The 21,719-nt window shown below is 45.0% G+C and overlaps 1 protein-coding gene and 1 pseudogene across 1 annotated transcript; both read right to left on the minus strand.

Annotated features, from left to right (window-relative positions):
- Positions 1-4,620: 4,620 nt before the first annotated feature.
- Positions 4,621-8,953, minus strand: LOC113835892 (igE-binding protein-like). Its single transcript, XM_027417290.2, has 2 exons — positions 8,925-8,953; positions 4,621-7,018 (listed from the first exon to the last, which is right to left on the minus strand). The coding sequence occupies exons 1-2, from the start codon at positions 8,951-8,953 to the stop codon at positions 5,518-5,520; spliced, it is 1,530 nt and encodes a 509-aa protein (XP_027273091.2). The 3' UTR covers positions 4,621-5,517.
- Positions 8,954-9,163: 210 nt separating this feature from the next.
- On the minus strand, positions 9,164-11,515 carry LOC100774021 (annotated as a pseudogene).
- Between the last annotated feature and the right edge of the window lie 10,204 nt (positions 11,516-21,719).

Raw genomic sequence — 21,719 nt, forward strand, 5'->3', positions numbered from 1 at the left:
TCTTGAGTTCTTTATGTATTTTGGAAATCAGCCCCCTGTCGGATGTGGGGTTGGTGAAGATATTTTCCCATTCTGTAGGCTGCAGTTTTGTTCTATTGACAGTCCAAACCAACAACCAGGAATCCTGCATGGGACTGACCTAGGTCCTCTGCATATATGTGACAGTTGTGTAGCTTGGTCTACTTGTGGAACTCCTGTCAGTGGGAGCAGGGCTGTCACTGGTGCTTTGGTTGGCTCTTGGGAACCTATTCCTCATGCTATATTGCCTTGCCCAGCCTGAATACAGAGGATGTTGTTGTTGGTTTTTTATCTTTACTCTTTTACTAAGGCAGCTTTTCCTTTCATAGAACTCTGTTTTCTCTGTGGCTCTTTGCCTGCTCCTTTTCCTCCCATGGACTTGAGATGGGGTTCCCCCTTACCTCAAGGCTGCCAGTACAAATATGGTTAGATTGCTCACACATGAGTGTAACAGTAAGTCTTTCCATCGAAGACACCTGAGCCCTGCCACATGGGTGCTTTCTGCCAGGCTGCCCGAGTTCCACTCGCCTCCACGTTAAGGTCCCAAGTAACACACAGAAACTTATATTAGGTACAAATGCTGCTTGGCCAATGACTAGGATTTCTCACCTGCTAGCTCAGTCTTAATTATCATAAATCTATATATTTTATAAGACTTATCTTATTGGACGCCAGTCTTCCCAGGCTCACATGGTAACTCTGCATAGAAAGTAGGAGGAAGAGCAAAAGGGTGACTTCCTTCTTGCCCTTGCTTATATACTGAGATTGCCTGCCATGTCACTTCCTGCCTGGATCTTTTACTACATTTCTCAGAATCCTCTTTGACTCCTAGTCTCACCTAACTTGCTACCTCATTGGCCAAACAGTACTTTATTTATCATCCAATAAGACAAACACATACAGAGAAGCAATTCCCCCCATCACATGAGTGCCAAAGAGCACTTAAGGTAGGCAGAAAGGGTGAATATGTTGATTTTAAATTAAAAAAATGTTGATTTTTAGATTGTCTTACACTCAAAGGATGGCCTCAAACTCAGGATGGAAATCCTCCTGTCTCAGTCTCCTGTTGCTGGGATTATAGATATAAACCACCATGCCCTACTTAAGGAGAACTTTTTAAATTGCTATGGTGACTTGGAAAATACCTAGCTCCTGTCCATACTGCTGGTGTGCTTTGGCTCTAGTTTAGACCCTGCACTGGCTAAGAGAGAGGATAACCATTAACTTTATGGGCTGGTTTATGCTGCTTGGCCAATGACTAGGATTTCTCATCTGCTAGCTCAGTCTTAATTATCATAATCTATATATAGATATATATATAGAGAGAGAGAGATAAATAAATAGATATAGATATATAGATTTATATATAGATAAATAAATCTATATATTTATGATAATCTAAAATATTCCAATTTGGTTTAGTAGTATTTACTCTCTTTTTTAATATTACTATCCAAAATACAAAGTCCACCTGTGGCTCTTATTTACTACTTACACAATATTTCTGTTATGTAGACTGGCTACATCTACATAACAGATGGCTTCACCATCATTGTAATGGAGAATGCAGGAACGGCTCCCTACATATCCCCCTTTTTTTATTAATTAATGATAAGGCTTTATATTTTTACAAGCAAATAGGTCACCCATATGTTGAGGGATAGAGGCAGAGGTTGTACCTTCCCAAATCAAACATTAAGACTGTGTACAAGAGTCGCCATCAGGCTGTTAGCTTGACCCGAAGTGCTCTCGACCTGTCCTCTGCCGTTTTTCTGGGAAAGGGAGGCTGGGGCAGGCAACCCTTATGCAGGACAACATGCCTCCCAGAGAAGCCTGCATACTGGGCAACTTCTCTGTGTGAAGCTCTGTTCGACATCCCTCATGGGCTGCTCAAACCAGACACTCTACCCTGTGCAATGAGCCTAGGCTCCGGGTGTGCAAGAGCTGTCTGTCTGGCGGCCTATTGCTTAAGCATAGTTAGCCAAATAAGCGCTTGGGCGATAACCATCTTGCCTCTCTTAGTTTGAGCCTTGAGTTTACAGACCAGCCAGAGAAGTAACACCAATCCGCAAACGGCTGCATCAAACAATCCCATCCCCACCCCTTAAGCGAGACAATCTCTCCGCCAAGGTCAGGAGTTAATCTGGATAATAATAGCGGCTCTCAACTCCCGGGGAGAGGGTGGAGTTCCGACTTTTGAAGGTCCAAAGGGGCTCTTCGGGTGAGTCTTTCTGGGATCCACAGAGGATTTTCTTCATCCTGTGGAAAAACACATATCGCTCCCCTGGATCTTATGAGAATAGGATCCGGGCCTCTCCAAAGACCAGTTAAGATATCTTTCCATTTTACCATTTCTTTTGACCTCTCAGGTTCTGAGGTATGACGCTTGGCCGCGGTATGGCCCTGAGCGTCAATGTTTAGAAAATTAAGGGTAAAGAGTGCCATGGATATTGCAACTCTTGGCACCGAGGGTAAGGATGCTCCCATTCCCTCCTTTTGTTTGATTAAATAAGACTTAAGTGTGTGATGGGCACGTTCCACAATGCCTTGTCCTTGAGGGTTATAAGGTAGGCCAGTCAGATGGGTAACTTCCATCTGTCTGCAGAAGTGCTGGAACTTTTGAGAGGTATAAGCCGGCCCATTATCTGTTTTTAGGATATGAGGTTTTCCCCAGGCACCCCAGGCCTCTAAACAGTGTTGAATCACATGCGCGGCCTTTTCCCCTGTCAAAGGCGTGGCACAAATTATGCCTGAGCAGGTGTCCACTGAGACATGAACATATTGGAGTTTTCCAAAGGAGGCAACATGTGTAACATCCATTTGCCACATCTGCAGCGGCCTAATGCCGCACGGATTTATTCCTACATGAGGTGCAGGTAAAAATTCACAGCAGTTTTTACATTGAGTAACAATTTGTCTAGCCTCCTGCTTTGTCAAAGCAAATCGACGGCGCAAGGTTTCAGCCGTCACATGAAAGCGCTGATGAAATTCTTGTGCAGCTTGTATCTGGGTGGACAAGGCGGCAGCCATCAGCTTTGTGGCCCGGTCTGCCAAATCATTCCCAGAGGACATAGGTCCTGGGAGCCCCGAATGTGCTCGAACATGGGTGACAAAAACAGGGAACCTCCTGTTTGATAGGGTAATTTGTATTTTTTGAAAGATACCTGCAACTCTGCTGGAGGGTCGTATTATACCAGCAGTTTCAAGGAGGTTGACTGCATTAACCACATAGGAGGAATCTGATACAACATTAAGTGGCCCCGGAAAGGCCTCAAGGACTTCCAGCACCACTTGGCATTCAACGATCTGGGGTGAGGTTTCATTGAATTGTTTAGAAACTACCTTATTCCCTATAACATAAGCCCCTACACCGGTTTTGGAACCATCAGTATAAACCACCGTCCCATTCGGGATTGGATGCTTTGCTGTCATCTGTGGAAACACTATAGCCTGATTTTGTGTAAATTGTAGGATTGGATGTTTTGGGAAATGATTATCAATTTTCCCTGAAAAGGAGGTAACCAACACCGCCCAGTCATTAGATGTAGCTGTCAGAGTCTGAATTTGTGCAGCAGTGTAAGGTACAACCAAGAGATGAGGGTCCCTGCCAAAATGAGCGACAGCTGCTTTTATTCCCCGAAGTGCGAGCTGCGCGACAGCATCCGGATACCAATCAATGATCTTAGCGGGGGAAGCATTTGGGTGAATCCAAAGCAACGGCCCATGCTGCCATAAGACGGCGGTCGGTAACTTAGCCGTTTTAAAGACACATAGGCTGAATGGCAGTGTCTCATCTATGCGATGCAATTGTGCATCCTGCAAGGCCTTTTCCACTTTTTGTAGGGCTTGACAAGCAGCCGGAGTAAAGCTTCTGGGGGAAGAAATATGAGGTTCACCTTCCAGGATGTCAAAAAGGGGTTTTAAATCTGCAGAGGGGATCTTTAAAAAGGGTCTCAGCCAATTTATATCCCCCAAGAGTTTCTGGAAGTCATTTAAGGTTCTCAGATGATCCTTGCGTATTTCTATTTTTTGTGGGATTATTTTTGTTGGGGTAATTACTGAGCCCAGGAAGAGACCGGTATCTGAGACCTGGACCTTCTCTGATGCTATCTCCAGTCCCCATTGTTTTAACTCAGCTACCAGCATGGGGAAGGCTTGTTGCAGGACCTCTATCTTCCTATGGCAGATAAGAATATCATCCATATAGTGAATCATAATCATGGATGTAAACTGCTTCCTAACAGGTTCCAATGCCTTTTGGACATACAATTGGCATATAGTTGGACTATTGGCCATGCCCTGTGGCAGCACTCTCCATTGGTACCTCTTGTCTGGCTCCATGTGATTGAGTGAGGGAACAGTAAAGGCAAACCTTTGCCGGTCCCGAGGAAAGAGGGGGATGAGAAAAAACAGTCCTTAATATCTATAATAATAAGCTTCCAATTTTGGGGTAGCGCAGAAAGCAAAGGGAGGCCTCTCTGGACAGGGCCCAGAGGGCGCATTTGGTTATTAATAGCCCACAGGTCATGGAGCAACCTCCATTTTCCTGATTTCTTTTTGATAATGAAAATTGGGCTGTTCCAGGGAGAAGTGGAACTTTCTAAATGCCCCAACTGTTCTTGCTCCTGTATAAGTCTTGTGACTGCTTCCAGCTTTTCAGAGGATAATGGCCATTGAGAGACCCATACCGGGTCCTCTGTATTCCATGGTATGGGTCGTGAAGCCTCAACGGCCCCTAAATAAAACCCAGTCCTTTTCTACTTTGATTCCCTTTTTGTTCAATGGGCTCTATTCTACCTTGCTCCCTTCTGCCCAGGCCCCTTCCTGGTACATAGCCCATTTTTGTCATTATAGCTGATGCCTGAGGGGAATACTCATTGGTCAGGGTCATGCCCATGGCTTGTAACACATCTCGCCCCCACAGATTTACTGGGAGGGGCAAAACATAAGGGGTAAAGCGTCCCTGCCTGCCCTCAGTGCTCCGCCAGACCAAGGCGGCAGCACTAACAGCTGGAGAGGATTGATATCCAAGGCCTTGAAGAGAATGAGATGAAATCACAGTAGGCCAGGATTTCGGCCACCAATGCAATGAAATGATGCTTTTGTCCGCCCCTGTATCTGTAATCCCCTCAAATTCTTTTCCATTAACCAATAATTTCATAGTTGGTCTCTCATCTAGGGGTATGGCCAGATATGCTGAATCATTACCGGTAGAGCCCAAGGCTCTTTTTCGGGAGGTGCAATTCTCTCTATCCCCAGGGGAGGGCAATAGCACTAATTGTGCGATCTTATCTCCCTGCTTTATGGAGAACACGCCCCGAGGGCTGGAGCAGAGGACCTGGAATTCTTCCTTATGATATGGATCTACGATTCCAGGATACACAATGAGTCCTTGTAAGGTCAAGGAACCTCGGCCCAAAATAAGCCCAATGGTAGCGGGGGGGGGGGGTAAAGGCCCCGGAGACTGGATTGGGACCGGCTGAACATTCATTTGGGGCATTAATAAGAAGTCGGAGGCGGCACACAGGTCCACTCCGGAGTGTCCTCGGGAGTCCCTTCCTTCTCTGAGTTGCTTTTCCGGAACTGGTTCCCATATTTCTGAGGGCCCTGGGACCATGGGCCCCGCGGCCCGTTTTTTGGTTGGGACGCTTTAGGTTCCTCCCTAGGGGGTAAAAGCCTACCTTTTATGTCCCGCACAGATTTGCATTCGCTGGCCCTATGATAACCTTTTCCACAGCGCCTGCACAACTCCACTTCTCTAGTCCTTTCAGGGGCTTTACAGTCCTTTTTAAGGTGCCCTGTTTTTCCACAGTTAAAGCAGGCAGACATATTTCGGCGCCTTTGGGTTTGTAAGATGGCTGCGGCCAAGCCTGCATTAGTAAGTGGCCCTCCGAGTTCTCTGCAGATCTTTAACCAGTCCTGTAAACCTTTACTTTTCCGGGGGGCTATGGCTGCTCGGCATTCTTGAGTTGCTTGTTCAAAGACTAATTGTTCAATCAGAGGCATGGCTTGTTCTGCATCACCGAATATCCGGCTAGCGGCCTCTGTCATTCTGGCCACAAAGTCTGAGAATGGCTCCTGGGGCCCCTGGACTATCTTTGTAAGATGTCCACCTGATTCATCCCTTTTTGTCAATGCCTTCCATGCTTTAATGGCGGCAGCTGATATCTGGGCATATACGCCCCAAATGTAATTAGTTTGATTGAGGGCATGTGGCCCCTGTCCTGTCAGCATTTCAAAGGTCCATTGTCTCTGATTTTCATTTTCTGCTGTGACATTGGCCTTTGCCTGTGCCTGGGCTGCATCATACCAAAGAGCCTTCCACTCCATATATTGTCCCATATTGGGGAGCACTGCCTTTACTGTTGTCTCCCAATCAGTGGGTGTCATAGCATAGTTTGCTAGTCTTTCTACTTGTATTGTTGTAAAATTGGCATTGACCCCATACTTCCGGACTGATTCAGCCAATTCTTTAATCTGATTATAGTCTACGGGAGCATGTACTCTTGCCCCCTCATTTTCAAAGACTGGGAAAGCCATCTGCAATTTCCTTCGCTCCTCTAATGGTAAAAAAGAGTCAGTACCAAATAATGGGGGTGCTGATGGAAGTACACCCACTGGATTAACAGGCGATGGCCTCATATTTGCTTTCACTTTTGGCAGCCGATATCTATTGGGGTGGTATCTGTCCTCTTTATATCGTGCTGCTGCCTCCTCTAGCTCTGCTTCCTTGCTAGAGTCTAAAATCTCAGAGTCTGAGCTGCTCAGCTCCAAGGCCTCTAGTTTCGTTGTAGGGCAGAGGCTAGGTTTTGAGTCTTTATTTCTCTTAAATTTACCGGGGTGTGACCGGTTATTCCCTATTTTCTCTCCCCCTTTTTTTATATCCTGGGGAGGGCCTTTTTCCTTGGACATGTCCTTCCTTTTTTGAGCTCCTATTCTCTCATCTCGTTCGGTTTCTGATATATTATCCTGTACCTCTTTAAGCGTTTTTTGACTCTCTGCTACCATGGGACGGCAAGCCTCAATCTCTAGACAGTTTTTAATTAGGTCTCTCTGTTTTGAAGAGCCCATTATGCTGGAGGCTACCTGGGGTAAGCTTGGTCTCAAACTGGAACACCAGCCACGGTGGGCATAATATAAGACCAATGTGAACAAAATTAGAATAAAGACTAGAATTAAGGCTTTTCCATCCCATAGTGGTGACAAATTAAAAGCAAAGTCAAAAAAGAAGGTGTCAGAATAAGGCATACCTCTCCGAACTTACCACCCTGCAGTTCTGAATCCGCCCCGTTAGAGGGGTCTCCGCAATGCCGGAGATGTTAACAAGTTCCCGGGTTTCGGCACCAGATGTCCCGCGCGCTATATGTTCTCGCCAGCAAGAAACATACACACAGGACACTCGGATCCTTCTGCAGGAAAGCTTTAATGCATCTTGAGAGTGGGAGAGCATAAGCTTACCAGAGCGGAGACCCCGGCCCAAGAATCCCGTTCCTTAATAAAGGCTGGCAGCCCGCCTGGGATGTGTTACCCTATGAATGGCTTTAGCTCCTCAGGCCAAATGAGCCACGGGATAGGCAGAGATCAAAGGAATGGAAATTACCCAGCGCCTGCGAAATAATTTACATTCGGTGTCTGCAGGCACCATCATTGTAATGGAGAATGCAGGAACGGCTCCCTACAGGAGCATGGGGCATGGGTGGAGAGGAAGGAGGGGGGAAGGAAAGAAGGGGAGGGGGAGGAGAACAGGAGAACTGAGACAGGGGAGAAATGGAGGAGGGCAAGAAAGGAGATGCCTTGATAGAGGGAGACAGTACAGGTTTGGAGAGAGGTCTGCCACAGGGGAAATGTTAGGGGATCTACAGGGATGACCCCAACTAAGAATCCAAGCAGTGGTGGAGAAACTGCCATTAATGCCCTTCCCCTATAATGAGACTGTTGTCTACCTTGGTTACCATTCCTAGAGCCTTCATCCAGTAGCTGTTGGAAGCAGAAACAGGTACCCACATCTAAGCACTGAACCATACCTCTGGAATCCAATTGTGGAGAGGGAGGAGGGATGAGCAAGGAAGTCAAGACAATGCTGTAGAAACCCACAGAAACACTTGACCTGAGAGTTCTAGTGTTCTAGTGTTCTAGAGTTCTCATGCCCTAGTGAGAGCATGGAGACCCTTGTCATACAGCTGGGGAAACAACATTGGACTGAACCAAGCCCTCTGAATGTGGGTGCCAGCTAGGGGGACAAGACAGTCTATGGGACCTCTTATAGTGGAGCCAGTCTTTAACCCTAGAGCACAAATGGACTTTAAGAGCCCATTCCCTATGGAGGTTCTATTGCAGCCCAGATACAGCAAGAAGGGCCTAGGCCCTCCCCCAAACGATATGACTGACTTGGAGGGCCTCACTATCCCTGAGTAGGAGTTGGGGGATGGTTTGGGGGGTGTTGGTGGGAAACATGGGTGGATGGGAGGGAGAAGGAATGGGGGTGGATGGATATGTAAATATGAGTAATAATTAAAGAATTTAAATTAAAATAAAGAAAAGTAGCTAATGCATATACCTTAAAAAATGTAGAAATCCAGTGAACAAATGAGAAGAAAGCATAGAATTAAAGTCACCTCCAGATAACCACCACATTCAGACAAAAACCACCAGTTGCTTATGAAATTAGAGAAAAAAATGTGTGGAATATTAGAACTAATTTTCAAACACTCTCTTAGAATGACATTAATTACAAAAGTGATAACTTTATTGTGGAAGAACCCAGCAGATACCATCATCACATGAGATCAATATTCACATAGAAGGAATGAGATAAGTTGAATTCAGGTGCCTTTTTTTTTTTCACGTGTTCTTTTATTCAAGGGTTTACACACAGGCAGTATTTAAAGTCAGCCTTTTTAAATTACAGGCCTAAACTAGGAAATTCTCCACACATGACAGGGACAAAGAATGAGCGTCTGGATAATTTAAACCCTCATTATCCAAGAGTCCAAGTCTGTAACACAGAACACGGAAGATCAGTGGTATCAAACAACTGAGAAACCACAGGTGCAGGGTAAATTTGTCAGTGAAGAGAAACATCAGTTTCAGCCTCACAGATATGAAACCAGCAAGTAGTTCTTCTGTGGAGAGCATCAGCTGTGCTTCAGAACCTTGCCTGTAAAGTCTCTTTCTCCATCATCAGGTCTGAGTATCTCTGCTGTAGCTCTTTTTCTCTGTCCTGTTGCCGCTGCCCATCTTCTCTTAGACACTCGAACCTCTGGAGAATAGTAGACTCTTCGAGTTTCTTGAGCTCTTCAAAAGTGCGGAGCTCTAAGTAATCTGTTCAGTTTGGTCCCATAAATCATCTAATTGTTTCATGAGCCCTAGAGCACGAGACTGGTAACCGCCAAGCAAAATTTTCATCTTCTTTTCCATTTTTGCAGCTCTTTTGGCTTCTGTTGCCATGTGACCCTGGTTTATCTCGTCTCTTTGCAAGTGATTCGATTATGTCCTTCTTGCTAGCAAGATGTAGCGGCTCTGACCAGGAAGATACAGGACTTGACTGTAGCATTCTTCCCACACCTGGTTGTAGGCTTCACTGGAGAGTTCTCTGTGGCTCATTCCTTGTTTTACCACTTCTATCTCTTGCACCAGCACATCCTGGGCCTTTTTCAGTTCTTCCTCGGAGAACTTCTCGTAAGGGCTATGCTCAAGATACGTAATGTGATCTGAATTATTGGTAGCAACTCCAACACATTTTCCTTTTTTATTTACAGATGGTTCATAGATGAAGAAGGTCATAATGAACATAGTGATCATTTCTGATCAGCTCTTCACTTTGCTGTAAATCTGTTAGAGGTGATTCTACATTGAAGGGTCTTAAAATAGATTCATTGACTTCAGATGGTCCGGTAGATCCTTCTCAACAGCTTTGTGCATTCGTTTCCTTTACATGCTCAGCATCACTGATGGCCTGCTTTTGAGCGTCCACATCAGCAGCATCTTTGATGTAGGTATCATCTGTTTCACTTTCTTCCAGTTCCTTCTCAGCATTTTCTGGTAGAACGATTTCAAAATCATGACAACCCTAGACAGAGATGGTCATGAGATTCTCTTTCCATCTGCTTCACAGAAGAGGGGTCGCTGTAGTCTGCCATTCCATCCTCTGGATTAATGTTTAATTTATTGCTAAGGGGTGTTCTACCTGGGGTAGCATTAGTGACTGGTTTGGGGGTCGTTCCACTTCGGGGAGTCTGCCCTTCAGCTCCATTAGAAGGGGTCCTGAAAGGAGTAGACAGAACCATATTTGGAGTCTGTACAACCTGCCGCCGTGGGGTCACACCAGAGAGGTCGCTCTCATGCAGTGGGGTATTAAGCCCACCTTTCAACCGAGTGTCCACATTGGTCAAAGCATGAGGTTCTGAGCTTCCTGCAGAATCCTGTCTTGGGAGGCTGGTGTCCTGGGTGTTCTCAGAGCCATGCTGTTGTTTGTAACTTTGTAGTCAGACAGGAGAGTGCTAGAAGCAGAGTTTGTGATTCCAGACTCCTCTGCAGTCTGCCCAGCAACTGCCTGGCCTACCTTGACAACTTCTTGGAGCTCTGCATCTGAAATCTGAGGAGCAGGCAGCACCAACTTGCTTCTCTTTTTAGTAAACTCAGAGACACCACGAGTTTGAAGAATAGGTGACGGTAAATCGGATTCTTTTTTCCTTTTGAAACGCTGTTTGTCTTGTTTTCTATCTCTTCCTTCTTTCTCAGATCTTAGCTCCCCATCGAGATCCTGCTGTCATAACTTCCTGAAGTCTGCATCAAGGGCTTGGTAATTTTCCTCAGAAGTATCATAAAAACCAAGAGCTGGCTTCTTTTCAAATGGGATTTCAGTATTATAATCGACTCCTCTCTTCCTTTTCCTTTTCTGCGCAATTTCTATGCCAGCTGCTCGAAGCTCTCGTCTTTTCTGGAGGGCAGCGAGGAGCCTTGCTTCTTCCAGCTGCTTCTCACTTGCTTTCCTCTTAGCCTTCTTTCCTTGAGTATTAGCCAGGTGGGCTCGAGCCTCAGAGAGCATTTCAAGTTCATCCTCATCCATATCAATCGGATCAGGCCGAGCTGGTTTTGTCTCTGGATTTGGGTCTATTTCTCCAGGTTTCAGCTTCCGGGGGTCATCTGTTGTTTCCTCCTCATTGTCCCTTTGGTCACTTTGGTCCAGGAGGAACTCATAGTGTTCCAAGCACTGGGCCGCTGTTCTTCCAATGATTGGAGCGATGGTCCTCCATTGGGTTGGCATCAGCTTGGCCAAGTGTAACAGTTTTTCTTCCTCTTGTCTAGACCACTCGGTTTTTTTAATGCTTGGATCCAGCCATTCATACCACCTGGCTTTGCACTGCTTTGCCGATTTCCTGTGCAGCAGTGAGGCGATCCTAGACCACTGTTTTTTCCCATATTTCATGACCGCTGCTTTCAGAATCTCATCCTCGGTATTTCTCCACATGCCCCCCTTGATCATAATTCGAGGCATCTTGGTGGCCGAGTGTCCCGCAAGAAGCAGACAGGAGTTTCCAGAAAGTAGTCAGGGCGCTCCGGGCACGGGATGCTAAGAGCCACTTGCTCCAAGAGTGACCTGCATCTGCTCTTTAAAAAGAGATCCGCGTAGGCGCAGCTGAGGCCGCCCAGTAAATGTCGCGAGATCTCGATGATCGAATTAAAAGGACAAGGCTTGTTTGGAACCTTAAGACTGACAGAAAAATCATCAAACCGCTGGGGCCAAAGCGCCTGTCATTGTGCGCAGATCCCAGACAGGATGCAGGAAAGCAAGACTCTCGCGAGTTGACAGAGGTGGCACTTGACTTCCAGGAGTCTCTTGATATTATGTCCTAAGATGATGCTACAGAGCGGGGCCAGCGTGGGGCTCGCCTCTCATCCCGCACCAGGGAGGCAGAGGCGGAGGCAGGGGGATCCCTGTGAGGTCGAAGCCAGCCTGGGCCACAGAGCAAGTGCTACTACAGGCTCCACAGCTACAGAGAAACCCTGTCTCAAACAAAATACACAACACAACAAAAAAAGATGACGTTGTAGCACGGTTGTGACATTTGTGAGTGCCGAAAATTCAGAGCTTGAGTTTTATCCAAAGGAAATAACAGATAAACCTCAGTGGAAGGTGGTACCTTGGGACAGCTGACCTGGACTCACACATCTCAAGGCCGACCCAGATGAAAGAAACTGGCGAAATACAACTCAATCCGTCTAACCTAGATCGTGTTAGTGAGAGAGCTGGTAAGAGCTGAGCCAAGTCCATATTTCAACGTTAGTTTTTTTAGTTTTCATATTGTACTTTTACTGGGATGATGAGAGAGGAATCTTGCCTGTAGGAGATGAGTAGTGAAATATGTAGAGCAGAGGGAAGGAATGAGACTCTTGTTTCAAATTTAGTAAAGGATCAGGAGCAGTGGTGGCACACGCCTGTAATCCCAGCACTCCGGAGGCAGAGACAGGTGGATCTCTGTGAGTTCGAGACCAGCCTGGTCTACAAGAGCTAATTCCAGGAAAGGCTCCAAAGCTACAGAGAAACCCTGTCTTGAAACCCCCCCCCCCAAAAAAAGAAAACAATCAAATTTAGTAAAGGATCTAAGACGAGATGTTCATTTAAACATTGGGCCCCTTTCTTCTTTGAAAAATGAGGTGGTTGTGCCAATTCAGTGGTCATCAGGTCATTCGTCTCCTAAAACTGTGCCAGCTGGGAGGTGATAAGCAATGTAAATCCTTAGGCTTTATCCAAGACCAGCATTAAAAACTCTAAGAAGGGCCGGGCGTTGGTGGTGCACGCCTTTAATCCCAGCACTCGGGAGGTAGAGGCAGGCGGATCTCTGTGAGTTCGAGGCTAGCCTGGTCTCCAGAGAGAGTGCTAGGACAGGCTCCAAAGCTACACAGAGAAACCCTGTCTCGAAAAAACAAAAACAAAACAAAACTCCAAGAAGGTTCTGGAAGTCCTTGATGCATGCTGAGGTTTCAACGCTATCATCTTCATTGACTTTAAGATCTCTGTCTCTCTTTCCCTTTAAATGTTTTATTTGTTTTTATGTGCATTGATGCTTTTGCCATTACATGTGTGTCAGTGAGTGTGAGGGTACCAGGTTCCTTTGAACTAGAGTTAACAGGCATTTGTGAGCTTCCATATGGGTGCTGGGAATTGAAAAGGGTCTTCTGGAAGAACAGCCTGAGCCCTTAACCGCTGAGCCATCTTTTGAGCCCCACATTGTTTTTTTTTGTTTTTTTGTTTTTTTGTTTTTTTTTTTGTATTGTTTTTCCAGACAGGGTTTCTCTGTGTAACAGTCTTGGCTGTCCTAGAACTGGCTTTGTAGACCAGTCTGAACTCAAACTCACTGAGATCTGCCTGCCTCTGCCTCCCAAATGCTGGGATTAAAGGCGTGCACCACCACCACTCGGCTCAAGCCCCAACTTTAAGATCTCTTTAGCCTTAATGTTCTGTGGTCCAAAGACACCCATTCTACCAATTCATTCATCATTTACTTGGTGCCAACGAAGAGCTGGCCAGGGACGTAGGAAAGCTGGAGGTGTGGAAGCATGGTTCTCCTCCCAGGCAGTCAGACTCAGCCTCTGCTTGTAGCAGATACAGATTAAACATAAAACAGCCCCACTTGGGTTGGGAACCATAAAAGAGACCAAGAAATACATAATGAATTTCCATGCAGTGGCTCATCTGCCCTGGGCTCTCACTAAAATGCCTGAGCCAGTGATTCCCGGGAAAATGGGGCGGGGAGTCCTTCCTGCACACCTCTAATAAAATATGTTCAGTCAATACTCTCCATGGGGCAAACATTTCCTGGATTCCTTGGGTGGTGTGAATCTTTCCTGGTCCTTCCAAAGATGTTTTAGGAGTGCAGAGGCTAAGCTATTGCCTAAAAGAGGATTTTAAGCTCATATCTGATTGGCTGTTTAAAAACTCAATAGAAACAAATACTCTTCCATCTTGGCTCATTCAGTGAGCACTGAGCCCCACCCCTGTGGATTTCCCACTCATATTTACACCCTTGTCTTCAGACGAACCTGATTCCTGGGATTACGGTTTTTAGTCTCACATTTCCTTTACTTCAACTTCTAAGCTTTTTAATTTTATATTTTTATTTATTGAAATATTATGTGCTCATATAATCATAATTCAAATGACATGAATGCCGTGGAAATTTCTTTAACTATAAAGATGTGTTACATTTGTTTCTGCTGTGGAATATTACTTGAACTGTGTAAAGGTGTGTTACATTTGGTTAATGAGGTAAGGATGTGTGTTTAATTATGTATGCATTGCATCTGTCTCACCTGGCCTGATTAAGGCACCTGATTGGGCTAATAAAGATCTGAACAGCCAACAGCTAGGCAGGAGAGGAACAGCTGGTGCTGCCAGGCAGAAAGAATAAGAAAAATTTAAGTTTATGAGAGAAGAAAGAACAAGAGAAGGAGAAGAGAAAGAGGCCAGGCAGCTACCAGCCAGACATAATCAGTGAATGTATGACAAACAGAAAGAAAGGTAAAAAGCCACCATGCAAAAGGTAAAGAGAAACAGGCTAATTTCATTTAAAAGTAGCCTAACCCTTAGTATCCTAAGCATTCAAAACTACTCAGTCTCTGTGTCATGATTTGGGAGCTGGTTGGTGGCCTAAAAGAAAAGGCCTGGTTCACATGAAGATCTCTGGCATAAAAAAAAAAAAAAAATCTATGGACCCTGTATCCTTTCTCCCTCTCACTGTCCCTACCTGAAGTCCTCCGGGTTCAATTTCTAACTGATTGATGATTGACTTTAAGATTAGGGCTCAGTAAGTTGCCTAGACTGGCCTTGAACTTCCAGGCCCAACTGGCCATCCTGCCATCCTAGGCTCTGAGAGGCTGAGAGTACAGACACCAGCCACTGTGCCTGGCTCTAGGATATACTTGAAGAGTCCCTTTTACAAATCACATCAACTGGAATTCATTATGTCCAACACACATTCATCCTCCTGCTAACACCTGGCACACATCAAGCTTCAGTGTCTTTACTCCTGTGGGATCACAGTGTCACTTTCCTTACTGGGCTGTTCCTTCCTCATAGAGCCAGGTTTGCATGGCTCCTGGGCACTTGGCACTCAGTAAAAGTCAAATATTGATGACCCAGTAATAATCATAAAAAGAAAAGGAAATACTTCTTTCATATCTAGGCATGGTTTTGCCTCTCCCTCCTCCCCCACTGCTCCCAGATCCCCAGTCTTCCACAGCAGCTGCCTCTGGGGTCCTTTCTCCTCATCCGTTTCAGACAGTTGGCCTTCTCACACTTCATCTTGGTAGGAGTTTGGCTGGAGCAAGAAAAACTCAGGAAGTTCCGCAGGGGTCTGCCTTGTTCTCAAAAGGCTCAGGGATCAAGCTTAGGACAACACTCAGCTGCTGGATCTCACGCTCTGCCCTGCATTGATCCCCACAGTGTCTCTTTCAGGAATTTGCTAGCAATTGGCACTTCATTCCTGATGCTGTTGTTTCCTCCTGGGCCAAATGACAGAGACAGATACATTTAAACATGTGAGGGTTCCTGGCTCTTTTGGTGCCTTAATCTTCCCAGCACAGCTTAGACCTTCCTATTTTGAGTCCCATCATCAAATGGACAATTCTTGATTTTGCAACAAGAACATTCGTGTGATTTGGGAGCTGTGTATCCTTGTACCTGTCAAGTATTCCAGTCGTTAAACATGAAGGATGGCATTTTGACTTGAAGGCAAGGAGAGGAGGGGAGCGTAGCTGCCTCACTGCCCTCAATGGGCATTTCAGAGAAGGGAAGAGAAGGCACCATGCATTCCATTCTGTAGTCTGGCAGCTGTATTGTCCCATTCCCCACCCTTAGAGAATGGACACTCAACAGCAGTGACAGCATTTAAATCGAATTGTATGAACCATTAAAATGTTTTAAGCCCTTGAATGAAGAAACTTTCTCATCATTGTGATAACTATGGAAGTGATTAAATTGGGTTTTTTTCCATATATGCGAGTGTGCATGTATGGTCATATGTGTGTGCATGTTCATATGTGTGGATACATGAGCATATGCACAGTGTTTGCATTCACATAAAGGTTGATTCTAGGAGTCTTCAATCGCTCTCCATCTCTTTCATTGAGGTAGGGTCTCTCAATTGAACCCAGGCTTAATGATAAGGCTAGTCTGAGCAGCCAGCTTGCTCCAGGGAGTTCCTGTCGCCAACATCAAGAGCGCTGGGATTACAGATGTGCTGCCATACCCATTCAGTCTTTACTTGACTTCTGGAGATCCAAACTCTATTCCTTAATGTTTGTTTAGCAGATGATTTAGCCACAGGTCCATGTCCCCAGACACTGTACCTGTGCTTCCAACTGGCCTCCATTTAACGAGACACCTTTAGACCAGTACAGTAGGACTCTGCCACAGAAATTATAGTCTAGTAGACCATTATAATCTTGCCAGGTAAATGGATGAAAAGAGAAATGGCTCAGGAACCCAAGATAAAATATCTGTTCTTTTGTTGTAATGTTCTATCATTGGTTTCAAGGACTGTTACGGGTGACCCTGCTCAGACACCCCTTTGGGGAGGGGGTGAGAAGAAGTAGCACCAACGACTCAGGCACTGGGAGTCACTGAGTAGCAGAGCATGTTGCAAACTTGTTTATTCAGGAAGTTAGGCCTGCCTTTATATCCCCTCTCCAGGTCCCATTGGCTCATACTTCCATGTCACTGTTCATCATTGAAGGAAGTCATGACAGGAACTCAAACAGGGCAGGAACCTGGAGGCAGGAGCTGATATAGAGGCCATGGAGGTGTGTTGTTTACTGGCTTGCTCATCATAGCTTACTCAGCTTGCTTTCTTATAAAATCTAGGACCACCAGCCCAGGGATGACACCACCCACGATTGGCTGGGACCTCCCCCATCAATCACTAAGAAAATACCTTACAGATTTGCCTGCAGCCTGATCTTATGGAGGTGTTTTCTCAAGTGAGGTTCCCTCCTCTCTGATGACTTTAGCTTGTGTCAAGTTGGTATAAAACTACCCAGCACACCTGGGATCACATAACCCATAACCAAAACTAGACATAAGGAGCATTGCTTTGGGCCATGTGTATGTTTGTTTCTTTATTTTCAGATGTATTTTACTTTTAATTATCCATATATGTATTTTGCCTATGTGAAGATGTGTGCAACCAGTCATAGGCACCTGAGGAGGGCAGAAGAATTGGATCTTGGCTTTCCAGGGCTGGAGTTACTGAGGGTTGGGAGCTGCCCGGTGTCAGTGCTATGAGCTGAACTTGGGTCCTCTGGGTCAGCAGTGTATTTCCTGATAGTTACTAGATAGGGAATACAGAAATAAGCTTGCCTGAATGTGGGCTCTAGCTGCTTGTACTGCTCCCATCTTTGGCAAGAGAAGTAGCAGATGGCATTTAGCCTTTGCAAACAGCAAGAACTACCCACGGAAGAAGGTCCAGACTGGCTTCTCTGGCATCCTGGCGGGGGTTACTTTTCCAGCAGAAACAGATGGATCAGACTATTGTAGCTTGGCGGCAAGAGCCATTAAGACCATTTCAAATTCCCTTTGCTATGATTCCATACTCGCTTTTAATTGTGCTTTGGCTGTCTGCAAAGCTTTTATACAGCAAGATAATGAACTGGTCAGCCAAAGTGAAGGCTTTTAATCCACTTGATGTTATTTCTTCTTCATAAATTAGTAATTTGGCCTTCTGGTTCATGTATCTTATGGGTCTTATAAGTATGAGTGAGCAGCTAGAGCAGGCTTCCTTAACTTGCAAACCATGCATGGGCTTCAAGGGATCCATTAAGCTCTGCAAGTATATGAAAAAGTAAGTGTGTGTGTGTGTGTGTGTGTGTGTGTGTGTGTGTGTGTTGTACATTTATCAAAGGGTCAATATCTTTCACAAGGTTCTCATAAAGGCTTTCAGATGCACAGACAAAAATAGAATGTTCCTCTAAAACCAGAGTTACCACAATAAAACACTACAATAACATACTATGGTTTTCTCTCTTTCCTTAACTTCCTCTTTCTTTTTTATTTGTTTATTACACTATAATCCACTACAAAGTTATCTAACAATATGGCTTTATTTATTTAATTCTGCTTTTGGAATTTTGAGACTAGGTCTCACTCCATATCCTGGACTGATCTTGAACTTACTATGTAGACCAGACTGACTTCCAACTTTTGACAATCACTCCTACCTCACCTCCTGACTGTCAGGATTGTATTCGTGAGTAGCTATAACCACCTGGAGAGTTGTTTTTATTTTTATTCATTTTCACAGAACACACTGTAATATTTTCCATTGTAATTTTTCTTGGCCACAGTTTTTGAAACTTCAAAGGATACAATTGCTCAAATTCATCTCTTTTAAACTTTCTCATGTACAACATCTAATAAGTTTTAGGTGATTGTTGGTTGTATCAGTAGATGCCCTAGTGTGACAATGACTAATCCAGCTGTGTTCCAGTGTAACTTATTGCATACTATGTCTTACCCTGAGTCTTGGGAAGTAGGACTTGTTTCCATTTAACAGCTGAGAAAACAGAAGTGCAAGAAATTGACAAGGACACACTGCTCTCGGAGATTTGCAGCTGAGTTGATGAGCCAAATCTGCTGATCTTTTCCATGGACTGTAATGTCCAATGCTATTCACTAAGCTCCACTTGGGCAACCTAAAGCTTTATTCCTGCCCAAAGTTACCTCTTCCTTCTCAGTATTTTTCCGATTCTTTCTTAACTGGCTCTGAGCCTCACACATCAACACCATTAGAGATCATCATACTTTCACCATAGAGGTTCAGTGAACACTTTCAATTTTGGGGCCCACATGGTCACTGTCACAACCATTCAGCTCTGCTGCTCACTGTAGCGTGAAACCAGCCATCAACAATACACAAATTAGTGAGCATGGCTGCATTTCAGTTAAATCTTACTTAGAGATGTTGAGATTTCCCGGGTGTTGGGGGCGGGAGCCTGTGAAGATGGCTTAGTTGGTAAAGCGCTTTCCCTGCAAGCGTGAGGACCTGAGTTTGATCCCCGGAATAAAGCTGGACATGGCAGTGCATGCTTGTAATCTCAGCAGTTGCAAAAATGGAAATAGCTTGATTCCTGGGGCTCACTGGCCAGCTTGCCGGGTTTCAAATCAGTGAGAGGGCTTGTCTCAAACATCAATCTGGGTGGCTCCTGAGGAGTAACAGCAAAGCTAACCTCTAGGCTCTACATTAACATGCATAGCCCTGCATGTGTACTCACACCCACTCATATATGCATAGCTGCATATTTGTACATATGTGTGCACACACTCACATATATGTACATACAAAAAGACTCTTGAATTTCATGTAATTATTATGTACTACAAAATACTGTTCTTCTTTAGTTTTTCTTTCTCCAACCATATAGAAACAATGCATCCTTAGACCCACGAGCTATACAAAAACAGGTATCCAGCCATATTTGACCTCTGGGTCAAATTCTGCTGGTTAACCTATCTTATATGCCCACATTCTCCACACCTAAATAGAAAAGAAATGGAGATTAACAACTCTGTACTGTTGTCCATGGACGCAACATGCAGGTCTCTAAGAGGAAATCTTTTAATTTTTAAAAATGTCCATTTAAAAACAAGTGCTATTTTATTATCTTCATCCTTCCACCACCTCTCGCCCATAAGATTCTGTGTCTCTAAAATATGACAGCACTTCTTCAATTCTGAGGCCTCAAGAAGAAGCATCCCTGAGCTTGGCTAACTTAAAAATCAAATGGCATCTTGGCTGGGGGCCACGGCATACAGCTGGTGAAAATTCAAGCTGCCATACACTTGTTGCTGGCTCTGGTTTCCCAGCTCTTTCCATGTGAATTTTTAGATTGTTTGTCATAATGGTTCGCTGCATGAGCAATCATCTTTAAAACCATAATCCTCAACCAGAAGAGATGTCATGACTTGATGGACTAAATTTAGGAGCATGAGAACCTGGCTCTAAGACCAGCTGCCTTGTGTCTTCTGGGCGTTTCTTTCCTCATCTATGAGTAGAGAGCAACAGTTCACCCCCTTCTTATGGCCAACACAGAGGCTGGTGTGCAGTGCCCTACAGATAGAGCCCAACAGCTGTCAGCATCTCCATTTTTTTTTTTTTTTTTGGCTTACCACATGAAGCAGCACTGGTGTACAATAGTCTAATACAAGAATGTGTCATGCTGTGTGTGCACTCGTGTGTGTGTGTGTGTGTGTGAGAGAGAGAGAGAGAGAGAGAGAGAGAGAGAGAGAGAGAGAGAGAGAGACTTGCTTTAAGGCCATCTCAGCAGGCCATGGAATCAAGCTGATATTTACTACTAAGGACACAGTTGGAAGTGATAACATATGTCAGTGAGCTTTTCTGTTCTGTCACTTCAGTGTGAAATCCCAGAGACCTCAGTCTTTTTGCCGTCCTGCCATTGGCCAAATGCCACTCTACTGGACAGTATGTGACACTCAGGGAGTCATGTTGGAAACTATGACACAGTTTCCAAGACAAAACTTGTCAATGTTTCTAGTCCCCCTTGGGAAGGGCTAGCTGCTCCTCGGAGATGAATGACTATTCTGGTTTATTTTAGGTATTTAAAACATACTTTCTCACTGGAGTTAGTTTTCACTCACTTTTTGAATACCTTAAAATAACCTGGTGTTGAAAAGTCTTCAGACAGCTGCCACCTTGCCTAGGAGGTGAGGAAGCTGCTCCCTCAGGGGCAAAACAACACTTGGTACAAAGCAAATGTTTAAAACTGGTGGCAACCAAAGAGAGCTTTAGGAGAACGTGGTAACTACAGAAAGAAGGGAACTTCCTACTTGGAAATGCCTCTACATGTGTCAGCATATCCATGATCCCTTGCTTGAAGGAAGACAGCAATCTTATAAATGACATACATGTAAAATATAAATGGACTTAGAGACGGTGCAATTACTATGAAGAAGGCTGAGTGGCATTTAGCTCTGTCACTGGAGCCTCCATCACAGTTGAGGGTTAAGAATGTCTGCCTTGAGAAGCTAGATAACACGGAGGACCCAAAGAGGGCACATGGATTTCCCTGGGAAGGAAGAATGGAAGATTTCCTGATAAATTGAGGGTGGTGGGATGAGGGGTCAAGTTGGGTGGGTTTGGGTGGAGGGGGAGAGTAATGAAAGAGTTGTCTTGATGTGGGGTGGGTGCTTTTCAGAATCAGGGAGAAACCTTGTGCCAAGGAAATTCCCAGGAATCTACAAGGATGACTCCATTTAAGACTCCTAGCAGAGAGGGTACCTGAATTGGCCATCTCCTGTCATCAGACTGGTGACTATTCTAATTGCATTCAGACAGCCTTCATCTAGTAACTGATGGAAACACATGTGGAGATCCACAGCCAAGCACTGCACCAACTCTGGGAATCCTGTTGAAGAGAGGGAGGAAGGATTGTACAAGCCACAGTGGTCAAGGTCATCCCAAAGGAACCCACAGAAACAACTAGCCTTGTCTCATGGGTGCTTACAAACTCTGGACTGACAGCTAGGGAGCCTGCATGGGACCAATCTAGGACCTCTACATTTGTGTGGCTTGGCCTATTTGTGGGACTCCTAGCAGTGGGATCAGGGCCTATCCCAGTAGGCCTGGCCTTTAGCAACCTATTCCTCATATTGAGTTGCCCAGCTCGCCTTAATAGCTAGGGAGGAA

Source organism: Cricetulus griseus, chromosome 5, assembly GCF_003668045.3.
Source record: "Cricetulus griseus strain 17A/GY chromosome 5, alternate assembly CriGri-PICRH-1.0, whole genome shotgun sequence".
Classification (NCBI taxonomy): domain Eukaryota; kingdom Metazoa; phylum Chordata; class Mammalia; order Rodentia; family Cricetidae; genus Cricetulus; species Cricetulus griseus.